General features: G+C 39.8%; 1 protein-coding gene across 1 annotated transcript; it reads right to left on the bottom strand.

The window, feature by feature from the left end:
• Positions 1 to 22,743: 22,743 nt before the first annotated feature.
• On the bottom strand, positions 22,744 to 24,780 carry LOC112032172 (uncharacterized). Its single transcript, XM_024064936.1, has one exon. The coding sequence runs from the start codon at positions 24,778 to 24,780 to the stop codon at positions 22,744 to 22,746; it is 2,037 nt and encodes a 678-aa protein (XP_023920704.1).
• Between the last annotated feature and the right edge of the window lie 457 nt (positions 24,781 to 25,237).

Below are 25,237 nucleotides of genomic sequence, written 5' to 3'. Positions count from 1 at the left end.
CCCTATTGACCCGACCCGACTTGCTTGTTTGCCATGTCTACCTTAAACCCTCTCTCTCTCTCTCTCTCTCTCTCTCTCCCTCTCTGTGAAGGTTTTAGGAAGCTACTAATAGCATCGATAAGTTACTTGAAAAAATAATTGTATTGAAAACCTTATGATTGATGGGGCTTTGTCTTCTAACCAGGATAGGATTTCTGACCATATTGTTCAATTCTATATGAACCTTTACTCTGAGCAGCAAGAGCAGCATCCTTTCTAGGATATATTGGATTTTCCAAGGATTTTAGAGGATAATATGGATTGGTTAGAGAGACCTTTTGAGGAAACTAAGATTTTTGAAGTCATCAAGGAGTTTAATAGGGACAAATCTCCTGGGCCTGACGGTTTTTCGATGGCTTTCTTTCAAACCTGTTGGGGGATTCTCAAATCAGACATCATGGCCGTGTTCTACTATTTCCATGTTACAGGTCAGTTTGAAAAAAGCTTGAATGCAACCTTCATTGCTCTCATTCCAAAAATGCTACTGTTGTGGAGGTAAAAGACTTTCGGCCTATCAGCCTTGTTAGGGGAGTTTCTAAAATTCTTGCTAAAGTTTTGGCTACTCGTCTTCGCATGGTTTTAGGAGAGATTATCTCAGCTCCCCAGAACGCCTTTGTTCTAAATAGGCAGATTCTTGTCTCTGTTCTTATTGCTAATGAATGTCTTGATAGTAGATTGAAGTCTGGTCAGCCAGGGTTGTTATGTAAATTGGATATTGAAAAAGCCTTTGATCATGTGAACTGGGGTTTTCTTTCTAACTTGCTTGAGCGTTGTGGTTTTTCTAATAAGTGGAGGCAATGGATTTCTTTTTGTATATCAACGGTTCGTTTTTCTATCCTTATTAATGGTACTCCCCATGGGTTTTTTGGAAGTTCTAGGGGGTTACGGCAAGGTGATCCTTTGTCCCCCTTGTTATTTGTGTTGGTTATGAAAGCCGCCGGTAGAATGTTGGATAAGGCTGTCCATGAAGGTTGTTTGTCAGGTTTTTGTGTAGGTGCCTCCTTTGGAGATCTTTGATGATTTCCTGTCTTCTTTTCGCTGATGATACTTTGATTTTTTGTGATGCTAATATTGATCAAATTCTGATTCTTCGTTTGGTGTTCATTTGGTTTGAGGCTGTGTCTGGTCTGAAGGTAAATTTGGGTAAGTCTGAACTAGTAGTTGTGGGGGTAGTTCATAACATGGATCTTTTGGTGGCTGTCTTAGGCTGCAAGCAAGGGTCCCTTCCAATGAAGTATTTGGGTCTTCCTTTGGGGGCAAAATTTAAGGACAAGTCTATTTGGAATCCAATTCTAGAGAAGATGGAAAGAAAATTAGTAGGTTGGAAAAAATTATATTTATCCAAGGGAGGTAGAGTCACTTTAATTAAAAGCACTCTCTCTAATCTTCCTACTTATTTTCTTTCTTTATTCCCTATTCCTGCTTCTGTGGCCAATCGAATTGCTAGACTTCAGCGGGACTTTCTGTGGGGTGGCCTAAGAGACGAGCCCAAATTTCATCTGGTTAATTGGTCTTCTGTGTGTACTCCGCTTTCTTCAGGTGGGTTGGGGATTAGGAACTTGAGAACCTTCAATGTAGCTTTATTAGGGTAGTGGTTATGGAGATTTGGGTAAGAAAGGGATGCTCTTTGGCGTCAAGTGATAGAGGTGAAGTATGGCTGTGATTGGGGTGGTTGGTGTTCTAGCTCTTTCTCTGGTCTTTATGGAGTTAGTTTGTGGAAAAATATTAGAAGAGGGTGGCACTCTTTATCTCGGTTTATTATGTATGAAATTGGAGATGGTTCAAAAGTGCAGTTTTGGCTAGATCGTTGGTGTGGATCTTCTCCCCTCGCAGACCACTATCCTGATTTATATAGGATTTGTCGTACCAAAGAGGCAAGTGTGGCGGATCTAATGAGGTTCACCAATGGAGTCCTCCATTGGGATTTCCAATTTTGTAGGGAGGTGCATAACCGTGAATTGGAAGCTTTCAGGAGCTTCATCAATTCCATTTATTGCACTCCTGTAAGAGGGAACGGGGAGGACAAGAGATGTTGGCTGCCTTGTAAGAGTAAGGGGTTCACGGTTAGTACTTACTACCATTTTCTAGTTGGCCATAGTGAGTAGTTTTTCCCTTGGAAAAGCATTTGGAAGCAGAAGATTCCCTCTAGAGTGGCTTTCTTTGTTTGGACCGTAGCATTGGGGAATTGCCTGACAATTGACAACTTAAGGAAAAGAAAGGTTTGCATTTTGGATTGGTGTTACATGTGCAAGTGTAATAGTGAAACTATTGACCATCTTTTCCTTCATTGCCCGGTTGCTTTGGAGTTATGGGATATGGTTTTTGGGTTATTTGGAGTTTGTTGGGTTATGCCATTCTCTGTTGTTGGGCTTTGGGCTTACTGGCAAGGTCGTTTTGGTCACCATCGTAATGGAGATTTATGGATGGTTGTTCCTCATTGTTTGATATAGTGTATTTGGAAGGAGAGAAATAGTAGGTGTTTTGAAGACAAGGAGCGTTCCATGCCTGACCTCAAGCTTCTTTTTTTTAGAACCTTACTTGATTGGTTCTCTGTGTGGAGAAACCATCCTTTTTCTTTTATTTTGGATTTTCTTGATTTTTGTAATGTTCGTTTTTGATTTAATCTCCCCTGTATACTACCTGTGTACTTGGGTGTTTTTCTCTTTTTGATATCAATGAATCTTTATTACTTATAAAAAAAAAAAGTTACCTGAAAAAGTATCAAAATCATTAATCTTTCCTAATTTTTTTGGGATGTTGTATGATCCTAATATTAAGTTAATTGAGCAAGTGGACCCAGCATGTTGGATCGTCTATAAAACCCTAGGCAGCTAGCGAAGTTGATGAGTCAAAGAATTTGTGAAAGTGAAAAGAGAGCTTTTTACTTATAAAAAAATAAATACGTACTCGACTCTTTCTTTCTTGGTAACATACTGATGACCCCTTTTAACTTCATGTTTTCACGTGCATACTAAATATTGTTCATGTTCTCCTTGGATTTTTAATAATTTTTTGTAATAACTGAAAATGACTTGTCTATAATCCTCTTCTTGAACTTTTTTTGTTATCTTTCCTTAGCATAACTTGAACATTTTTATCCTAATAATGTAGGTATGCTTAAATGTATTGTTACGTTGACTGCATTTTATTTTCTCTCATGCTCTCTAAGGATCTTGGCATTTGGTGATATCAATAAACTTTTGTTGATTCTTATGTAGAAAGTATAGTTTTACCCGACAAAGCCAACAGTGTAGGTACTAAGGAACAAGCAAGTGATCAGTGATGAGCAGGTAAGATGCATTTCGCTCTTCTTCTTTTATTTTTATTTATTTTTAATTTTTAATTTTAATTTTTTAATTCGTTCTTCCTATGTATTTGGCATTCATTATAAGTTGGATATGAGTATGAATATTTATCATTCTTTATAATCTTATTATAGATTGATTTACCTTAATGGAGTGGCTTTATATTTAGTATAATTAGTCGCTGGCTCGTGTGTTGCGTGTAATAATTTTTTTCTTTTATTTATTTATTTTTTATGATAGTGTTATTATTTTGAATATTTTTCAATGTATTACTACTGAAGCTGCATTATATATGTATGATCAATATATTGTAGGATTCATGATGATAGGAGGTTTTGGTCTTGGAATTAGATGCGGAAAGTTCCGGCAATGATGCCTTAAGCTGTAAATACCGGAATCCTAAATTACACCATACTATTTAAGGCTAGATTTTTTTTACTACTTAATATAAGGTAAGAAATGAGCCTAAATATAGATTTATATCTTGCATATGTACTTGCAAATTTGTTTATTACATAATGTTATTAAAAGTAGTCATTGGAGTACAAAGGATATAACTATAATTTATTCATTATAATTCGGCAGGCTCTTAACCATAGCCCTTACTTAGTTGCCTTACTTGGCCTTGTAATCATTCCAGAGCTGATTAACCGTCTTCCAAACCTACTAAAATTTAATGTTCTTCAAAATAGATAGATAGGATTTAATAAATTTCAAGTTAGAGTCATGCTAAAAACTTTAGAGGACTCTAATTAAGTCATTGCAAGTCTTTTTAAATAAATAATAATAAATATGAACAAAAAAGATCTATTCTTATTGCTCCACAATTGATTTTCCAATTGCTATAATTGCAGTTAACACCATCCCTTTGATTGAGATCAATAGACAAAAAACCCAAAGCAATACCAGTTTTGTTTTTTTTGTAATTTGAAATGTATTTTTTTGTAATTTGAAATGTATTATGTATATAACCATGTTTTGAAGCTTGGCCTTTGGTAGCATTTTTTTCATAGAATGGACCTCACAAGAAGACTAAATTACTGAACTTTTTTTTTGAGAATCAACTAAATTACTAAACTTAATGAGATATATAAGGCTACATTCAGGAAATAATTAATTAACCATGTTCTAAGGCATCGATACGGTTGCTAAAAAATGTGCTAGATACTGATCTCAAAGTTGATTTTTTTCCCCCGTAGCTCATTGTGCTTAAATAGTAGTCACATGACATAAGAGGCATAGATTTAAAAAAAGTCTACAACTAATTACAACTTCTCAATTTGAGGAAAATATCGCATCTACAGTAGTTTAAGACGTTTCCATTAGAAACAAATATCACAAAAGATCCAAAGAATTTTCCAAACAGCTTAATAAATAATTTGGGATACATCTCAAGGCTAAAAATGACTAAAATAGACAGTTTACTGCTCAAGGCAGCGTTTGAGGGACTTCGCTGGAGACATATAGCTACATAGGGCTGATAGAACATTTGATAGAAGTGGAGTCAAACAACAAAGTAAAAAAATTTAATCCAATTACTGTAGGTAACAATCTACACTAACACAGAACACTTGATAGAAGTGGAGACAAACAACAAAGTCAAAACTCTAATCTCACAATCACAAAGGAAAGCTACTACAATATGCAAAACTCCAGTTGAATTACCTTCGGTATCAATCGACAATAACATAGATATTTTATACAATTTTTAAAAATTGGAAAACATACATAGATTTCTCATCACACTATCACAAAGGAGATCTGCTACAATATTGAAAACTTTAATCAAATGACCTTGGGTACATAGATTTCTCATCCCACAACAAAGGAAAGCTACTACAATATGCAAAACTCCAGTTGAATTACCTTCGGTATCAATCGACAATAACATAGATATTTTATACAATTTTTAAAAATTGGAAAACATACATAGATTTCTCATCACACTATCACAAAGGAGATCTGCTACAATATTGAAAACTTTAATCAAATGACCTTGGGTACATAGATTTCTCATCCCACAACCACAAAGCAAAGCTGCTACAATATTCAAAACTCCAATCGAATTACCTTCGGTACCAATCAACAATGACACTGATATTTGATACAATTTGTTTAAATTGAAATACATACATAGAGGAGATTTGCCACAATATTGAAAACTTTAATCGAATGACCTTGGGTATTAATCTACACTAACATAAATATTTGGAATTGTAATAAATAGATAGAAAATTGCCTTATTTTGCATAGACTACATGAACTAATCTGAGTCGCATCACAACACTCAAGAGGTAGTAGGTAGTAACAAAATGTATGAAGGGAATAAACAACATCAAGCAATCATGCAAAAAGAATAGAGCAAAAAACAGATTAAGATTTAGAGATACCTGAACTGAAGCATCCAACTTTTGTTAGTATTCATATACTGTGAGGAAAGGTACGGAAGACAGAGAGGTTGCCATTAGAAGGGAGGGGTGGGGGGGGGGGGAAGGGAAAGCACATTTTGCGCAAGGAGTTTGCGGTTAAAATGTTGGGAAGGGGAGGTCGCACAGTTTGTGTGAGAAATCTGTCGTTAGAAGGTTGGGAAGGGGAAAGAACGCATGAGAAACAAAAGGGAAGGAAATCTAGAGGTTGTAATTGTGATTTTCAAAGGGTTTTTAGTTTAGAAGGCTTGGGTTTAGGCTTTAAGTTAGAAATAAATTTAGAAGATGTGGGCTAGTGGAATTAAATTTAAAAGAAGTAGGATTTACGGTGGAGATAGGTTAGAAATAATTTTAGTTTTATAGGGTGGAAATAATTTTAGTTTTATTAATATTTAAAAATTGATAAACATCCTCTTTAAGCAGCCCATTCAAGAAAGCAGTCTTCACATCCATCTGATAAAGTTTGAACTTCAGATGACATGCTAGGGCAAGGAGAATTCTAATGGACTCCATATGGGCAACTGGGGCAAATGTTTCATCATAGTCTACTCCTTCCATTTGTGAGTATCCTTGAGCTACAAGCCGAGCCTTGTTGCAGATCACATTGCCTTCTTCATCAGTCTTATTGTGGAATATCCACTTTGTATCGATGATGTGCTCACTCTCCGGTCTAGGTACTAGAGTCCAGACATCATTTCTTTGAAACTGGAGAAGTTCATCATGCATTGCTTTGACCCAACTTTCATCTTGTAGTGCTTCCTCAACTTTTGTGGGTTCAACCTGTGACAAATAACAAGAAGAAGACACAAAGTTAGCAACACATTTATCAACTGTACATTTCTTTAATGTGAGTTCATTCATGTTTCCCACAATAACTTCTAGAGGATGATTTAATTTAATCCTGGAGAAAGGTCCTTTCTCTTCATAAGATTCAGAATCTAGTGAAGTGGGTATATCTACAGAGTCTTCCACAACACTGGGAGTACTGGGAGTACTTGGAGATGCAGGTTCTTGTTCAACAATGTCTTGAACTTCCTTAGGCTCAAGAGGAAGAATTCCTTTGGGGAGTTCCTCAATGCCTTTCTCAGAATTGGAATCTGAAGATTCATTAATAGCAACATTTACTGTCTCCATTACCTTCATAGTTCTTTTGTTATATACCCAATAAGTCTTGCTTATGGAGGAGTAACCTAGAAATATACCTTCATCTCTCCGGGAGTCAAACTTTTCCATATTCTCTCTATCCTTAAGGATGAAAGAAGTACTTCCAAAATTTCTAAAATACTTCACATTCGGCTTCCTTCCTTTCCATAACTCATAAGGAGTCTTTTTGGTGCCGGGTCTGAAGTACACCCTATTAACCGTATGACATGCAGTGTTAACGACTTCTCCCCACAAATTTCTATCCACATCTTTCTTATGCAACATGGCTTAGGCCATCTCTTGAATAACCCTATTCTTTCTTTCTACCACACCATTCTACTGAGGAGTAATAGGAGCAGAGAATTGTTGAGATATACCTGATCTTGTGCAAAAGGACTCCATTTATGAGTTCTCAAATTCTTTACCATGGTCACTTCGAATTCGATCAATCTTTAAGCTCTTTTCATTCTGCAGTCTTGTGCATAAACCCTCAATGTGCTTAGGAGCATCAAACTTGGATCGTAGGAGAATGACCCAAGTGTACCTAGTAAAGTCGTCTACCACAACCATGATGTATCTCTTACCACCAAGAGACTCAGTTCTAGTTGGACCCATAAGATGCAAATGCAAAAGCTCCAATGGCCTAGATGTAGCTGATGTCTGAGTGCCTGGATGCTTAGCTTTTGTTTGTTTCCCAAGCTGACATGGTCCACACACCACATTGCTCATTCTACTAAACTTTGGTATCCCTAAGATTGATTCATGCTTAGATACAATAGAAAGATATTTGTAACTAGCATGTCCCATTCGTTGATGCCATAGATCATCATTTGGCAAACGAATGCTATTGCACACAATATCAGCATCAGGAACCAATCCATAACAGTTGTCTAAAGTGCGAACACCACTAATGAGTTTCTTTCTAGACTCATCCATGACAAGGTACCTTCCCTTTGAGAATAATACCATGAAGTCTTGATCGCATATCTGACTTATGCTCAATAGGTTCACCTTTAGACCTTTTACATAAAGAGCATTTGCAATGTCCGGCAGTCCAAGTAGAGAGATGATTCATTTCCTTTTAATTTGTGACTTGCTCCCATCACCAAAAGTGACATTGCCACCTTTCTTAGACTCGAAAACCTTGAAGAGAGATCGGTCTCCAGTTATATGTCTTGAGCAACCGCTGTTAAGGTATCACAAACATGTGTCCATAACTTTAAATCCAGACTTCATCATAAAACATACTTCGTGCTTAGATGACAGATCATTGGGAACGGTACTCTCTCTCATCTGCCTTTTACAAGCTAAGCCTTTAATTTTTACTCTTCTCAGACTAACTCCTTTACACATTTTCATTTTGAGACAGTCTAATTTCTTCTTGGTCAAACTAAGATCTTTTCCAATAGTCATTATAAGAGAATTCCAATAACTTTTAGACTTGTATTTTCTAAAACACTCAAACAAATAGAGATTAGAAAAACAAGATGTATTTGAAAACAAAGATCTCCTCAAGCCGATTACAGCCATGACAACAGGGGTCAATGGATCAATACAGCAAAGATTAAATCTAATCAGAGTGTGCCTGCTCTGATACTACTTGATAGGCCAAAAACGAATTGACCCCTTATGATAAATTAACCAATTAATTTAGCAACGTAAATTACTTAAGTTAATTAACATGCAAAAGTGTGATAGTACAAAAAAATCACCAATAAACTAATTATGCAGCGGAAAATAAATAACACGGTGATTTGTTTACGAATGGGGAAGACCTAACGGCAAAAACCCCACCGGGTGATTTTCAGGTCACCACTCCCGAAATTCCACTATTATCACAACAAGTGGTTACAAGTAAAGGAATTTTAATACCTTATACCAAACTACAGTTGAACCCTTACCCCAATACCCAATTGGACTTGTTCTATAGTGACAATTTCCCTTTTTGATGCACGGCTCCCAAGTACGTGACTAACCAATGCGCATATCCCAGTACGCGACTTCAATCACCAACTAGAGAAGATTGTTGGCTGCAAAATTCTTCAGTTCATCCCAACGATGAAAATCAAGAAGATGCTTGGTCACAAAACCCAAAGGTGCACATACATAGTAACTTTTTCAAGAATAATAAACTAGGCCGAAATTTGGTCTCTGGTCACAATTTGCTTGAACAGACTTTGCTCAATGCTTGTGCAACTTGTGTGCTCTTTGACGGCCCTTAAAACAATCCTTTTATATGTCTAGAGTTATGAGAAAAGAAGGCCCAAACACAGAAACACAAATCCCAAGAAAACAGAACAGAAAAATCTGTTTTTCTTAAACCTCGATAGATAGGAGGTGTCGAGCAGCTGTTGAGTAGGTGTTGAGCACACGAGGCTGAACAGCTCTCTTAAGCTCGATAGATACAGCTGTCGAGCTTTAATGATTTTGTACTTCTCAGCTTGTTTCTTAGACAGACTTGATGACTTCAACACTTGATCTTAAAACCTTGTTTTTTGAAGTATTAAAAACACCTAGAACTACCCAATTATAACTAATGTGCATTTTGTCAAAGGATTAGTCAATTACATGAATGACATATGTTCTTAACAAGTGAACCACATATGTCCTAACATTTCAGACATTGTATCAAACACTTTGCGAGCATCATTTATAGAGCAAAAAATTTTAATGACATTTTTATGTGGAAAATAAATAAATAGAGAAGTCCACTTATTATTATTTTTTGTTGTGAATGTAGAGAAGTCCAGCTTTCTTTCAACGAGAATGAAATGTTACAGAGCAAGAAACAACAAAATTACAATCACAACTCAGTATTTCCAATAAGAAACAAAATATGAGAAAGGTAAAGATATGTGAGTCTCACCATTTTGAGGAAGATAGAGAAGCGACGCTGTGCAACGACGGGGAGAAGAAGTGAGCGTCTCTGCCTCTACCTCTACCCTCTACCTTCATCTCCGTCTCCGCCTCCACCTCTGCCTACAGTGTGTGAGAGCAAGATTCTTCCTTCTACAAAACCCCTTCTTTCCCTCCTTACCGAAATATGCTGTTGTTTTGAATTTCATTTGATTGTTTGTTTTGTTTTCTTAATCTTTTTATTTTGTTTTCAATTCTCATTTTATTCTTTTTGTTTACTTTTCCTAGTCAGATTATTTAAATTGTGTTTTGTGACTTGGTAGTAACAGGTAAGCAATGTTGTGAAAATGTTGTAAAATTGTTATGGACATAGCATTTCTCTTAGTTTAAATACTGACGTAGCTTTTTTTTTTTTTTTAAATGAAAAATAAATTTTTTATTATTACTTTATTGGTCACATGAGCATCTAATGTGCCTGTTGAACATTTTATTTGTCACATAGGATTTTTCCATTATTAAGAGGACGGTATGGACCAAAATGATAGCAATTTTAAATTTTCAGGGACCAACATATGATTCCAAAAAAGTAGAGAGCAAAATAGAAAAAATAGCCCAAAATGTAGGTGTGGGGTTAGGATTTGTGGCCCAAGCCCAAAATAATAGATTTGTAAAGCGTGGATGATAGGGCTAGGTTGATTATGGAATTAACAACGATTGATTACAACCTCCAAGTATAAACCAGCATAAATATATAAGCAAAGACGAAATGAATTGAGGTCCGAAGAAGCTTATGATAAATCGAATAGTGATTATAGTTCTTAGAGCTATATTCAAGCCTTTCTTCCCTTCTCTATCTTCCTTTTTTCTCCTTTATATAGCATCCTTCCCCATCATCCCCATCGTCCACTTATTCTTCATCTGTGTACCTACTTGAGTATATGTCACATCATGTATCTTCTTTAGCTCTTTGTGAGTGGTGGTAGCTGAGGTTACACTATTCAGGGGTCTTCTCCACATAAATACGGCCATAAAAGTTGCTGCAGTGCATTTAATACGGTGTTAGCAGCTTTTCCTTTAGATATTTCTTCATTCTTATCGTCTCCAAACATACCCAGAGCTTATCTTTATAATTGGGGTTGCTAGGAAGATCATTCGGACCTTCCACACGTTTAATTAATCAAGTCTATTCGTATCCGAGGAGTAAGACCTCTTCGGACCATTGGTGACCTCTTCGGATTGTACTCCTCCTTCATTTCCAGGTACCTTTCTTCCAGACGGACTCCATCTTAACCGGTTCCTTCTCTTCGGACACACAATAACCTTCAAATAGGGCCCTAAGCCTACTACGTAAAGTTGGGCTTTTCCCCCCCACAATAGCCCCTCAAAATTTTAATTTTTCCCTCGCATCCGAGGAGAAAAAATAGGATTTTGACCTGTCACGCAGTAAAAGCTTGAAAAAATCACACAAATATCTAAACTTGCACGTGTGTAGGCATAGATGCAAGCGCTTCATCATTGCCGCTGTTGTTTCCGTATTCCTAAAGCGCTGTATTTATTACTCCAGGCGGTGTTTTGTCTTTTGTATCCAACAGTGGGCTATTGATCTAATGGATGTGGTTCTTCCTCGGGACTTGGGCGGGATGAATTATACCCTTTCACCTGTCCCCGTATATAAACCCTCAGAGGAGGTTATTTCCTCTTTACCTTACGAACCCTCAAACTATCCAGCGAACTCAAGCACTCAAATCTTCCAGTCTCCTCCAATCATCTGTCTTAGTACTTTCCATAGTCCACAAAAAGTCCTTCTGCGAATTTAGAGACCATCCTTCAGTTTAGTCTGTGTAAGTTTTGACATCTTTAAATTCATCACTCTCTTCTCTGCCAGTGTTCTCTGCCTTCAAAACCTTATCTCCCAGTTATTGCTTTGAGTCTTTCTTAAAAATGGGTAGATTTCAATACCTCGTCGATAGTCCTGCCTTGATAGAAGAATTTAAGCAGACCTATGGTATACCGCAGGGGGTAAATCTGAGGTATTTCCCTCTAGAACGGATATTAACTGACTGAAGAGAGGGGGAAGTCATAATCCCCATGATAGCCTTTATTAAAGGGGGAATGACTCTTCCAATGGGTTCTATCATCATGAACTAGCTTCGCAATCATAGACTTTCCCCCGAGCAGTGCGCGCCCAATACCTTTAGGATCCTAGGAGCCATTGATGCCCTAAACCTTTACTAGGATTAGGACTGACCTGGCTTGATGTGGTACATATGTACGAGTGTCATAGCCAGAAGGGAGCGGGATATTACCTTAAATCTCGGTCTGACACTGTTAGACTCCTCTCTTGCCTTTCCAAGTCAAATAAAGTGATGAAAGAGGACTATTTGATCATCTCGGGCGCGTGACATGACGGTCTTCACTGCCTGACCCAGCCAGGAGAGCCAGGTGTGACTTTCTAGACTTAGGATCTCTAACAGTAGATTTAGGATCTTCATTCTTTATAATATGTCTTCTCTTTTATATCATTATTTTCCAGTTTTCGGACGAAGGTTTTTTTTTTTTTTTTTTTTTTTTTTTTTTTTTTTTTTTTTTTTTTTTTTTTTTTTTTTTTTTTTTTTTTTTTTTTTTTTTTTTTTTTTTTTTGGCGATGTTAACAGATAAGGATCACATTTCTCCCCGGCTTAGCCTCACCAACACAACCGCGCTTAATTATTTACTATGCTCGGAGATTTTTGTGAGTGAAGACGGACAGCTTCGGTCCGTTCCTTTCATCCTCGGTTACACACCAAAATCAACCGATATTCAGCCGGTCGATAATGCCATCACACAAGGTGACTATTGGCATTGGCGAATAGACGTTGCTCAGCGTGGTTTCTTAGTGTCGTACGACCTTGAACCTGTACCACACCCGAATCCACAGGGTGTGCCATTGCTTGTTCAGCCAGTTCAGCAAGTTCCCCTTGAACTGGTGGTTATAGGCGAAAGGGTTGGCTCCTCGTCCTCTTCACTAGAGGAACAAATAGACAAATTTAAATTCGAAGGAGAAGCTTTAGGAGGGGTTCAAGTGATACCAGCCTCAGACTCCGAGGAGGAAGTTGATAGGCAATCCAGTGTCCATCCTCCCATTTTGATAACTACTCTTCTAGAAGACTCTTCGGAAGAAGAAGACATGTTAAACTTGAAGGCTCTAATGAAGAACAGAGGCAAGAAGGCCGAGCCAAAAGGGACTGGCACTTCCCAACCCGTGGTGAGTTTGCCTCCACCACCACCTCAAGTTCCTGATCCCGGCTTAAAGCCCTTGCCAGATTTGAAGAAGAAGAGGCCCCTCCTTAAAACTGAAGAAAATGAGGTGGTGCCACCAAAAGGGACCAAGCAACAGAAGGTGGCGAAAGACCACCGGAGCAAGAGGGCCTCATCTACTGAGAGTCGAGATGACCCTCATGTTGCTGATGTGTGCCGAGGGCCACGCACATGGTCTCCTAAGTTGGAATTGGACGGTGCTCCTATTCCTTGGGATACTTCCCTCAGAAACTATGATTGGGGGAGAGCAGGAGTCGTTGCTGATGCCTTGGAGCAACCATTGCTCCTCCCCCGAGATATGGATTCATATAGGTGCTTCAGCCAATATGAACTCTTCTTGTCCCTAAAAAGGGATTTGGCTATGGTAAGTGAGTTAATCCAGCTCTTCAGTTTGGGATGTTGATTTTTTGTTTGTTTTATGCTGACTCTTTGATGTTGATTTTTTGTTTGTTTTATGCTGACTCTTTCACTCTACTATGCAGATTACCCAGCAAGTTTTTGTGGTTGAAGAGTGGAACAAAAAGACATATATTGAAGCTCAAGCAGAGGCCCATTCTCGATCCGAGGCAAAGAAGTCTTTGGGTAGTTTGAAGGAAGACTATTTTCAACTGTCTGAGCAGCTCAAAGAGGTGACTAATCAGCGGAATAGTCTTAATGCGGGCCTGCAGAATGCTGAGAAGCAGGCTGAAGACCAACACAAGCTGCTGAATATGACTGAGATCAATTTGGCAACTGAGAAAGCACTTGTGGAGGAACTTCAAGCTGAACTTCAAAAAGCCAGGGAGACTGCCAAGCTAGCTCAGAAGAATGCTCAGCTGGCTAAGGAGGCAATCGAGACTGAAAGAAAAGCAACATATTAGCTGGGGGTGGAAGAGACCTAAAAAAGCCTCACTGAGCAGTTTGCCTCGGTCGGCCGAGACTACTGTGATATAACGTGAGGAAAGGCACTAGACGCTGCTAGGGTCCCTGCGAATTCAAACCTAAGACTGCCTAAGAGCATATATTACGATCCTAATATCCGAGAGCTCCCAGGGTCTGATCCCCCTCCTCCAACACAATTCCAAGAGGCTTCAGAGCAATCCTTGGTCAGCCAAGTTCCTCCAATCAACCTCGAGGCTTCCAAGGAGTCTAGTCAGCCTAGTGATCAGAGCAAGCCAGCTGAGGCACCCAAGGATAAGGGCGAGGGCTTGGGAAAAAAGAAAACCTCTTCAAAATCTAAGGACCAAGCCCCAGAAGCTGCTGCAACTCAGTCCAATCAGGCTGCCGACCCTTTAGTCCCTCAAACGAAGACTTAGATATTTAGGTGTTTTCTGTTTTGTACTTGTATTAGTTTTTCTTTTATGTAAGGGATTGTAAACTATTTTCTTTTGATCAATGAAACAGTTTCCCTTTTATTTCTGGTGTCTTCGTTTTATATCTTATGACTTATTATTGCTGCAAAAAACTGTACTTTGTAATTATGGTAATGTAGGTAGGCTTAACCACCATATCATGCTGACGATGTACACAACCAAAATTGGTACTGAAAAGAACAGTTTTTATAAGAACTACTAATAAGCAATGAATCCAACGAGTGATATGAAAGCTTCACAGGTCTTTTCAAACATGCACAGAGAATGTTATTACTCCTTGGTTTTGAATAAAAAATTACTAAGAAGGCCTATCATAAGTTAGAGTTAATTTAAATACATTCGAGAATTTCAGGTGTGACTCATTTCAGAGTTAAACTTTAATAATAATAACTATACGGAGGTGCTGACTAACCCATATTATCTGGTCTGAGGACTATAGGCATGCAAAGGAGTGTCAACTAACCCAAATCATCTGGTCTGAGGACTATAGGCATGATTGGATTTAAGTTTAAACCCTTAGAGAATCGTGAAGGAGTGTTAACTAACCCAAATCATCTGGTCCGAGGATTACAGGCATGATTGGATTTAAGTTTAAACACTTAGAGAACTGTGAAGGAGTGTTAACTAACCCAAATCATCTGGTCCGAGGACTACAGGCATGATTGGATTTAAGTTTAAATACTTAGAGAACTGTAAATGAGTGTTAACTAACCCAAATCACCTGGTCCGAGAATTACAGGCATGATTGGATTTAAGTTTAAACACTTAGAGAACTGTGAAGGAGTGTTAACTAACCCAAATCATCTGGTCCGAGGACTACAGGCATGATTGGATTTAAGTTTAAACACTTAGAGAACCGTAAATGAGTGTTAACTAACCCAAATCATCTGGTCCGAGGACTACAGGAATGATTGGATTTAAGTTTAAACACTTATAGAACCGTTTAGATGATGAATTGGCATGGTGATTGAAGAGAAGATTCAATTAATAATAGTACCTTTTGAGGTTATTTACATTCCAAGGGCGTGTTATCACATGACTATCTAGGTCTTCTAGGAAATACGTCCCAATGCCAGCCCCTAAAGTGATACGATATGGCAATTCCCAATTAGGTCCTAACTTCCCCCAAGTTGGGTTTTTTGCAGTGCCTACAACTTTCTTGAGTACCAAATCACCAGACTCTAGAGGCCTTAGCTTTACGTTAGCATCATAACCTTGCCTGAGCTTTTGTTGGTAATGTGCTAATCAAACCATTGCATTTTCTCTTCTTTCCTCAATCAAATCCAAACTCTTTTCTAGCAGCTCATTGTTGCCAGTCGGACTGAACGAGCTGGTTTTCAGAGTTGGGAACCTAGTCTCCAGAGGGATGACAGCTTCAGCCCTATAGGTCATCGAGAAGAGGTTCTCTCCAGTAGATCTGCGAGGTGTAGTTCTATAAGCTCAAAGTATGTGTGGCAATTCTTCCACCCACTTGCCCTTCGTATCGTCTAGTCTTTTCTTTAATCCATTAACTATGATTTTGTTAACCGCTTCTGCTTGCCCATTCCCTTGGGGATAGGCGGGGATGGAGTATCTATCTGTGATCCCCAGTTCGCTATAATAATTCCGGAATGCTTTGCTGTCAAACTGTAGGCCATTGTCCGAGATAAGAGTATGAGGAACTTCAAAACGAGTGATAATATTCTTCCAGACAAATTTATGCACATCTACGTCTCGGATGTTGGCTAGAGGTTCAGCTTCAACTCATTTGGTGAAATAGTCTGTGCCAACTAGAAGGTACTTCTTGTTTCCTGTGGCTTTTGGGAATGGACCCACTATATCTAAGCCCTATTGAGCAAATGGCCATGGACTAGATAGTGGGTTGAGGACTCCACCTGGTTAGTGTATGTTCGGCATGAATCGTTGACATTGATCGCACTTCTTAACATATTCATGGGCTTCTTTTTGCAAGTTCGACCACCAATAACCTTGAGTAACGGCTCAGTGAGCTAAAGACCTATCTCTAATGTGGCTCCCACAGATTCCTTCATGCAATTCCTCTAGTAGCGACTCAGCCGCTTCAGGATGCATGCATAACAGGTGCAGTCCTGAATAGGAGCATTTGTATAGTTTCTGGTCCTCGGATAGCCAGAATCTGGTTGCCTTCCTCCGAATTTTGTCAACTTCCCCCTTTTCTTCAGGTAAAATATCTTCTTTCAAGAATTTAATTATAGGATCCATCTAGCAGAGCCCGGTCCTGACTTGGTGAACTTGGACTACATCTCTTCTTGCCTTGGTAGGCCTATGCAAGTCCTCGACGAGGATAACTCTCAGAAAATTTTGTGCCGAAGAGGTAGCGAGTGTGGCCAGAGAGTCAACATGTGCGTTACCACTTCTAGGGATGTGCAGCAAACTGAAAAATTCAAACTCCGATTGTAGACATTTAACTCGACTCAAGTATCCCTGCATTCTCTCATCCTTCACCTCAAACTCACCTTGTACTTGACGCACGACTAACCTTGAGTCTGAGAACAACTCCATTGCCTTTCCTCCCATTCTTTGGACCATAGCCATTCCCATCAGTAGGGCTTCATACTCCGCCTCGTTATTTGTTACCGAGAAATCCAGCCTTAACGACTTTTCAATGATGATTCTTTCGGGGGATATCAGCACTAGCCCCACTCCAGAACCTTTCTGGTTCGCTACGCCATCCACATACACTTCCCAATGGGAGGGGCCTTGTTGAGAAATCATGCCAACCGATTTTTCATCCATGTCCTTCTCTGCTGTTACTTCTTCTAAACTAGGTTCCATGAACTCGGCCACTAGATCTGCAAGGATCTGGCCCTTGACTGAAGTGCGAGGCATGTATTTGATATCGAAAGCCCCCAGGATAATTCCCCACTTGGCTATTATTCCCGTGTAGTCGGCACTTCGAAGTATGGTTTTAAGCGGGAGTTGCATAAGCACAACGACCGCATGTGCTTGGAAGTAATGAGGCAACTTCCGAGGAGACTGTAGATTTTGGATAGCCTTTATCTGATTGGGGTTAACCTCAATTCCCCTGTGTGTCACCATGTACCCCAAGAACTTGCCTGACCCTACACCGAATGAGCATTTGGAAGCGTTCAGACGTAGCTTGTGCCTTCTTAGGACTTCAAAAGTGTTGTCAAGGTCCTTCACATGCTCGGAAATGACTTTGCTTTTCACCACCATATCATATATATAAACTTTGATACTTTTACCCAGCTGTGACTCAAACATCCTCATCATCATTCTTTGGTAAGTAGAGCCTGCATTTTTCAGACCAAATGACATCACTTTATAATGGTAGTTACTAATAGGGGTAACAAAAACAGTCTTCTCCTGATCATTTGGGGTTAACGGTATTTGGTGGTAGCCTTGGAAAGCATCCAAGAAACTCATCCAAGGATGGTCAACAGTGGCATCTACTAATTGATCAATTTTCGGCATAGGGAATACCCTTAGGACAAGCCTTATTTAAGTCGGTGAAATCTACACAAACTCGCCACCTCCTGCTCTTCTTCTTCACCACCACAATATTTGCTAACCACTCGAGATAAAAAACTTCTTTAATAGCTCCATCTTGTTTGAGCTTCATTACCTCTTCTTTCACTGCATCTGCATGTTCCTTAGATGGGTGCCGAGGAGGCTGCTTCTTAGGGATAATCAGTGGATTGACTTTCAGATGATGGCAAATGAATTCCGGATCCACTCCTAGGGCTTCGTAAGCATTCCAGGCAAATACGTAAAGATTTCTCTTAAGGAACTCTATTAGCTCTTCCTTTTTTTGGTAGAGGCATCTGAGATTCGACTTGAAAGAACTTTTTGGGATTGTCTCAAATTAGAACTTTTATTATATCCTCACATCTAACGCTTTCATCTAGATCTTTGTCGGGCGATACCCGACTTTTTAACTACTATAAATCTCTCTCGGCCCTGGCTGAGGACTCAATTTTGGGCTTGTGTTGGATGGTAGCCACCAAGCATTGTCTGGCCAAGGATTGATCTCTCCAGATTTCACAAACTTGCCATTCGGATGGATATTTAACTTTTTGATGCAAAGTAGAGGAAACAGCCCCTAGCATATGTAGCTAAGGTCTGGCTATAATTGCCGTATAAGGGGAATACACATCTACAACAATAAAATCTACCTCCACTACTTCCGAGCCAGTCTGTATAGGTAACCGTATTTGGCCCTTCGGGGTGATGATTCTTCCCTCGAAGCTAACTAGGGGAGAACTGTATGGTGTTAAGTCATCAGGTTTTAGGTTCAGCCCCCTGGTCCACCATTACCCTCTTCACATTATATCCTCCAATTTTGAGGGTAACTACCAGAGCGTCATCATGGGGTTGGATGGTTCCAATGTTGTCTTCGTCCGAAAAGCCTAAAACCAGTTGGATATCCGGTCTAGCTCTCTTTGGATCTTGGCCAAAGTCCCTTGCTGGTAACCGGGCTACTGACATAACCTTGGACGGCCAGGCTCCTGTTCTTCTCGGTGCGGCGAAGATGACGTTGATAGTTCCCAATGGAGGCTTCGAAGAATCATTCCTCTAGGGCTTAGAATTCATCTGACCTCCTCGACCGCTGGAGTGATGCAAGAGGTGTCTCAATTTACCTTCGCAGACCAGTTGGTCCAAATGATCCCACAGACTTCTGCAATCTTCTGTGGTATGCCCATAATCTTGGTGGTATTGGCAATAGAGATTATGGTTACACCTTTCAGGATTCCCAACCATCTTGTTTGGCCACTTGAAGAATGGTTCATTCTTAACGTTTTCCAAAACCTGGTGCATTGGTTCTTTGAATACAGTGTTAACTGCTTGAAGATTTGTTGATCCTGATTGCCCAGCGAAATCTCTCCGTGGTTTGTTGTTATTGTAACGGTCCGACCTGAAATCCCTCCTCTCCTGGGGGATAACCTTGTCTTTACCATTCCCTTGTTGTTGATCTTCTTTAACTCTTTTATATTTTTCAATATGGTCCATAAGTTGACGCATGTTAGTAACGAGTTTACCAGATAAGGACGTCCTTAAACCATGGTCAGTAGGGAGGTCGAGCTTGAACGTGTCGAGGGCCATTGCATCAAAGTTGCCCTCCATATCATTAAACATCTCCCAGTACCTATCTGAATACGCCTTCAGGGTCTCACCCTCCTGCATGCTTAAGGATAGCAGAGAAGACAAGGGCCTGGCCACTCTTCGGCATGTGACAAAAAGTGAACCAAATGCTTAAGTGAGCTCTTTGAAGGAATTGATAGAGTTCGCTTTCAGGCTGTTGAACCACCTCATTGTAACCGATCCAAGATTGGAAGGGAAGATGTTAGGAACAGAATTGCTGGATAGTTGATTTCAAGGGAAATCAATTTCAAGAAACAGAGAAAGAGAATGGATTATGAATTTAGAGAAGAATTAGAGAGAATTTGCAAAGAGAATGTAAGAATTGTAATTATGAATCAAGTCTATGGAACTCCTCTCTGCCTAGCCCTTTTAATACACTCTCCAAGTCCTGCTTCTAACTGCCTAACGGCCATCCAGCTGTCAATCAGCTGTCACTACTCTAACCAACTAACCGTAAGTAACTAACTTCTTATTTGGTACCATTACTAGTGCTAGCTCAGCATTTGTACCAACTAAGCAATAACACTCAACACTACTTGATGCCTGCACCTCCTGCTGCCCAGCTCATCAGCTCTGCCCAGCTCATTAGCTCATCCTGCGTGCTTCATTAGCATCTCACCAGCCTTCCCATGCAGCATCTCATATAGTCATGTACACATAACTACCAATACCCCACACAATCCTTTATTGGTATACTCCTACTAGTAGTGATACACACTAGCATGGATACACATTCTAACAATCTCCTCCCCTTCAAAACACCTTGCCCACAAGGTGAGGAAATTTCTGTTGTAACCCAAAAAGATTCTCCCAAATAGCATCATCCTTGCTTTCATCTTGCCACTGCACTAGCACCTGAGTGATGAGTCTACTCCTCAGCTGATGTGACCTGGATGCCAAAACAGCCACTGGCTCAGGAGTAGGAACCTGATCCATATTCACAGCAGGTAAAGTAGGCCTAGGAACCACCAAAGCACCCAATTTAGCTTTGAGATTGGAGACATGGAACACTGGATGGATTTGAGAACCATCAGGCAAATCAAGCTTATAGGAAACTTCTCCTACTTTCTGCACAACCTGGTAGGGACCATAAAATCGAGGAGCTAACTTGCCAAACTTCTTGGACTGAATTGAGGACTGCTTGTAAGGTTGCAGTCTAAGATACACCCAATCTCCCACAGCAAAGGACCTATCCACCCTCTTCTTATCAGCAAACCACTTCATTCTTTCTTGTGCAGCCACCAGATTGTGCTTGAGTAATGAAAACAGTTGCTGCCTATCCTGCAATATTGAATCAACAGCAGCAACTCTTGTAGTTCCTGGAACATAGTCTACAAACTTAGGAGGAGGATATCCATACAAAGCTTCAAATGGAGTCAGCTTAAGAGAGGAATGAAAATTAGTGTTGAACCAGAACTCTGCCAAGGGAAGCCAATCCACCCAAGCTTGAGGTCTGTCAGCAGCAAAGGCCCTCAAGTAATGTTCCAAGCTTTTGTTCACAACTTCAGTTTGGCCATCTGTTTGAGGGTGGTAAGAAGAGGACATAGCTAAACTAATACCTTGCAATTTCATTAATTCAGACCAGAACTTAGAGGTAAATACTGGGTCCCTGTCACTTACAATGGTGGAGGGCAGTCCATGTAGCTTGAAAATGAATTGCATGAACAACTGAGCCACCTTAGCAGCAGTATAAGAGTGAGACAATGGAATAAAGTGAACATATTTGGTGAATCTGTCCACAACCACCAATACCACTAACTTCTGTTGAGATTTAGGCAGCCCCTCTACGAAATCCATACTAATGTCAAGCCAAGGCCTATCTGGAATGACCAAGGGCTGTAACAATCCAGCAGGAAAACAGGTCTCACTCTTCAATCTCTGACATACATCACATTCCCTAACCAAAGTTTTCAACTCTTTTCCCATTCCAGACCAGTAGAAGTCCTTTTTAAGTCTATGGAAAGACTTCAAATATCCAAAATGACCTCCTAAAGGACTATTATGTACCTGCTGCAAGACAAGAGTCTTCAAGGACTGGTTTGAACTCCCCAAGTATAGTCTACCCTTATAAAACAGCAAATCATTACAAAGGGTGAATCCCACTGGAACATTCTGCCCTGATTTGATGGCCTGAATTGTTGACTGAATGACAGGATCAGTGACATAACTAGCTTTGAGATCATCCAGCCAACTAGGAGTAGGGAAGGAGATGATGCATAAAGTTCCAACTCCACTGCAATCAGTATCACTATTCTCAGTAGAGTCTATTCTGGAAAGGGCATCAGCAACTAAGTTTTCTTTACCATGCTTATACTCTACTATAAAGGCATACCCAAGTAATTTGGTAATCCACTTTTGCTGAGCAGGGGTACCAATCTTCTGTTCCAGCAAGTACTTCAAACTTTGATGGTCTGTTTTGATTACAAAAGGACTTCCCAGCAGGTAAGGCCTCCACTTCTTCACAGCTACTACTAAAGCTAACAACTCCTTTTCATAAGTGGAAAGAGCAAGTGCCTTGCCCTTCAAAGCTTGACTGTGAAAAGCAATGGGCCTTTGGTTTTGCATCAAGACAGCACCAACTCCTAACCTAAAAGCATCGCATTCCACAACAAATGGTTTGCTGAAGTCAGGTAAAGCTAGCACAGGTGGACTGGACATAGTGTCTTTGAGCAATTGAAATGCATGTGAGGCTGCAGGAGTCCATATAAATGAATCTTTCCTTAATAGGGCAGTCAAAGGGGCTGCAATTAAACCATACCCTTTGACAAACTTCCTATAGTATCCAGTCAACCCCAAAAACCCTCTCAAGGCTTTCACATCTTGAGGAATGGGCCACTGCTGCATAGCAGCAGTTTTCCTTGGGTCAGTTTTCACCCCTTCACCAGAAATTAAGTGTCCCAAATATTCTACCTCCTTACAAGCAAACACACACTTTGATTGTTTGGCATACAATTGATGATGCAGCAAGGTTTCCAGCACCACTTGAAGATGACCAACATGAGCAGCCAAATCCTTACTATACACAAGTATGTCATCAAAAAATACCAAGACAAATTTCCTTAAGTAAGGTTTGAAAACTGAATTCATAAGTGACTGAAAAGTTGAAGGTGCATTGGTTAACCCAAATGGCATTACTAGAAATTCATAGTGACCCTCATGAGTTCTAAAGGCTGTCTTTGGAATATCTTCTTCCTTCATCCTAATCTAGTGGTACCCGGATCTCAAATCCAGCTTAGAAAACACAGTGGCACCAAATAGTTCATCTAATAATTCATCAATGACAGGTATGGGATACTTATCTTTAATGGTCTCCTGATTCAAGGCTCTATAATCAATACACATCCTCCAAGAGCCATCAGCCTTCCTCACCAGAAGAACAGGTGAAGCAAAGGGACTGTTACTATTTCTAATAAACCCCACTGCCAACAACTCCTTAACAATATTCTCAATTTCATTTTTTTGATAATAGGGATACCTGTAAGGCCTCTGAGATACAGCTTGAGCTCCCTCCTTCAATGTGATAGGATGTTCATGATCTCTTAAGGGAGGTAGACCTTCAGGAGTAGCAAACACAGCTCTGTAATTCCTTAACACTTCAGCAACAGCTCCAGGTATTGGTAACTGACTTTCTGCAGTCAACAATTGAGGCTGCAACTGAACTGAAATTTGGAGAATCAACCCCTTCTTCACTGATTGTTTCAAAAAAACATCACCATCTTGCAGTTGGGAATTAGCCTTCTTCAACCCTTGTAACTGAACTTGCTTGTGATCATAAGAAAAATTCATGGTGAGCAGTTTAAAATCCCATTGAATTACTCCCAAAGTTTCCAACCACTGAGTGCCCAAGACTAAATCACAACCCCCCATTGATAGCACATGTAAGTGTACCAAAAATACCTCCCCTTGCAGTAAAATAGGTACTGCCTTACACACACCTAGAGTTTTGATTACCTCACCATTAGCAACCTTTACTTCCAGAATTTGAGAAGTATCTATCTGAATATGCAATTGTGAAACCAGCACAGCATCAATGAAATTGTGAGTGCTCCCTGAGTCAACCAAAATCACAAAGGACTTCTGGTTAATCCTTCCCATGATCCTCATTGTTCCTGAAGTAGGAGTGCCACTTAATGCATATAAAGTAATCTCTGCCCCTTCTTGATCTTCTCCAACCTGTCCCATCTGATCTGCATATCCATTTCCTTCCAATTCAAGTAGGTGAGCTCTAGACTTGGAATTTTCTTGATTCATTTCTACATAATCCAGCAAGAATAACATAGCACTTTTGCACTTATGACCAGGAATCCATTTTTCATCACAATTGTAACATAAGCCTTTCTTCTTCCTTTCCTCCATTTGAGCAGGAGAGATCCTCTTAACAGGTAACCTTGGTTTGAATTCTGACAGAGGAGGAACCTTTGAAGGAGCTCCTAGAATCGAAGGCTTCCCTTGATCACCTGGAATCTTGGAAAACTTCTTGCAACTCCAATTATATTCTTCTTGAATTTTTGCCAAACCAAAAGCTTCATTCAAGGATTTAGGACTCAGCATTCTCACGGGCAGCCTTATCTCATCCCTTAACCCACTCAAAAAGCAGCTCAACTTGTGAGTAGCAGATAGACCTTTAATCCTATTAGATAACAATTCAAACTGAGTTTTAAACTGAGATACTGAAGCGGTTTGTCTCAATCTAGTCAATGTTTCCATGGGATCGTCATAAGCTGTTGCACCAAACCTAATATGCAATGCTTGGACTAGTGACTCCCAATCCCCAAACAGACCTACTTCTTCACTATCTTGGAACCAGGTTAAAGCCTCACTATCCATATGGAATGAAGCTAACATCAATTTTTCAGTATCTGGTGTATTATAGTACCTGAAATATTGATTGGCTCTGTAGATCCAACTTGCGGGATCTTCTCCGAAGAATCTTGGAAATTCCAGTCTCATCGTGCGAGCCATAGTCATTGTGGATGAGCTTGCATTCCTGTTTTCACTAATTGTTGGAGATTGAGGCCTTCTTCCTTGTTCAGGTCCACTTCTCTGCACCAGGATTGCCAATTGCTGGTTCATCTCATTCATTGTACGTGTATGAACTCCTTGGATAACACGAATTTCCTGAATTTCTTTGTCATGATGGCTCCGCATTTCTTCAATCTCCTTATCATGATGATCACTTGAAGTTCTCAATAAAGCCAGAGCCTCCTGAATTGCAGCAGTAGTTGAACGTGTTTCTGCCATGGCTAAGGAAAGCCAAGCTCTGATACCAAATGTTAGGAACAAAATTGCTGGATAGTTGATTTCAAGGGAAATCAATTTCAAGAAACAGAGAAAGAGAATGGATTATGAATTTAGAGAAGAATTAGAGAGAATTTGCAAAGAGAATGTAAGAATTGTAATTATGAATCAAGTCTATGGAACTCCTCTCTGCCTAGCCCTTTTAATACACTCTCCAAGTCCTGCTTCTAACTGCCTAACGGCCATCCAGCTGTCAATCAGCTGTCACTACTCTAACCAACTAACCGTAAGTAACTAACTTCTTATTTGGTACCATTACTAGTGCTAGCTCAGCATTTGTACCAACTAAGCAATAACACTCAACACTACTTGATGCCTGCACCTCCTGCTGCCCAGCTCATCAGCTCTGCCCAGCTCATCAGCTCATCCTGCGTGCTTCATTAGCATCTCACCAGCCTTC

The sequence above is a fragment of the Quercus suber genome, unplaced genomic scaffold (genome assembly GCF_002906115.3).
Source record: "Quercus suber isolate HL8 unplaced genomic scaffold, Cork oak 2.0 scaffold_797, whole genome shotgun sequence".
In the NCBI taxonomy this organism is placed as follows: Eukaryota; Viridiplantae; Streptophyta; class Magnoliopsida; order Fagales; family Fagaceae; genus Quercus; species Quercus suber.
This window is presented reverse-complemented; position numbering and strand designations above follow the sequence as displayed.

Excerpts from the sequence above, each read along its gene's own strand:
- LOC112032172 (XM_024064936.1), bottom strand. The coding sequence starts at position 24,780 with ATGGCAGAAACACGTTCAACTACTGCTGCAATTCAGGAGGCTCTGGCT.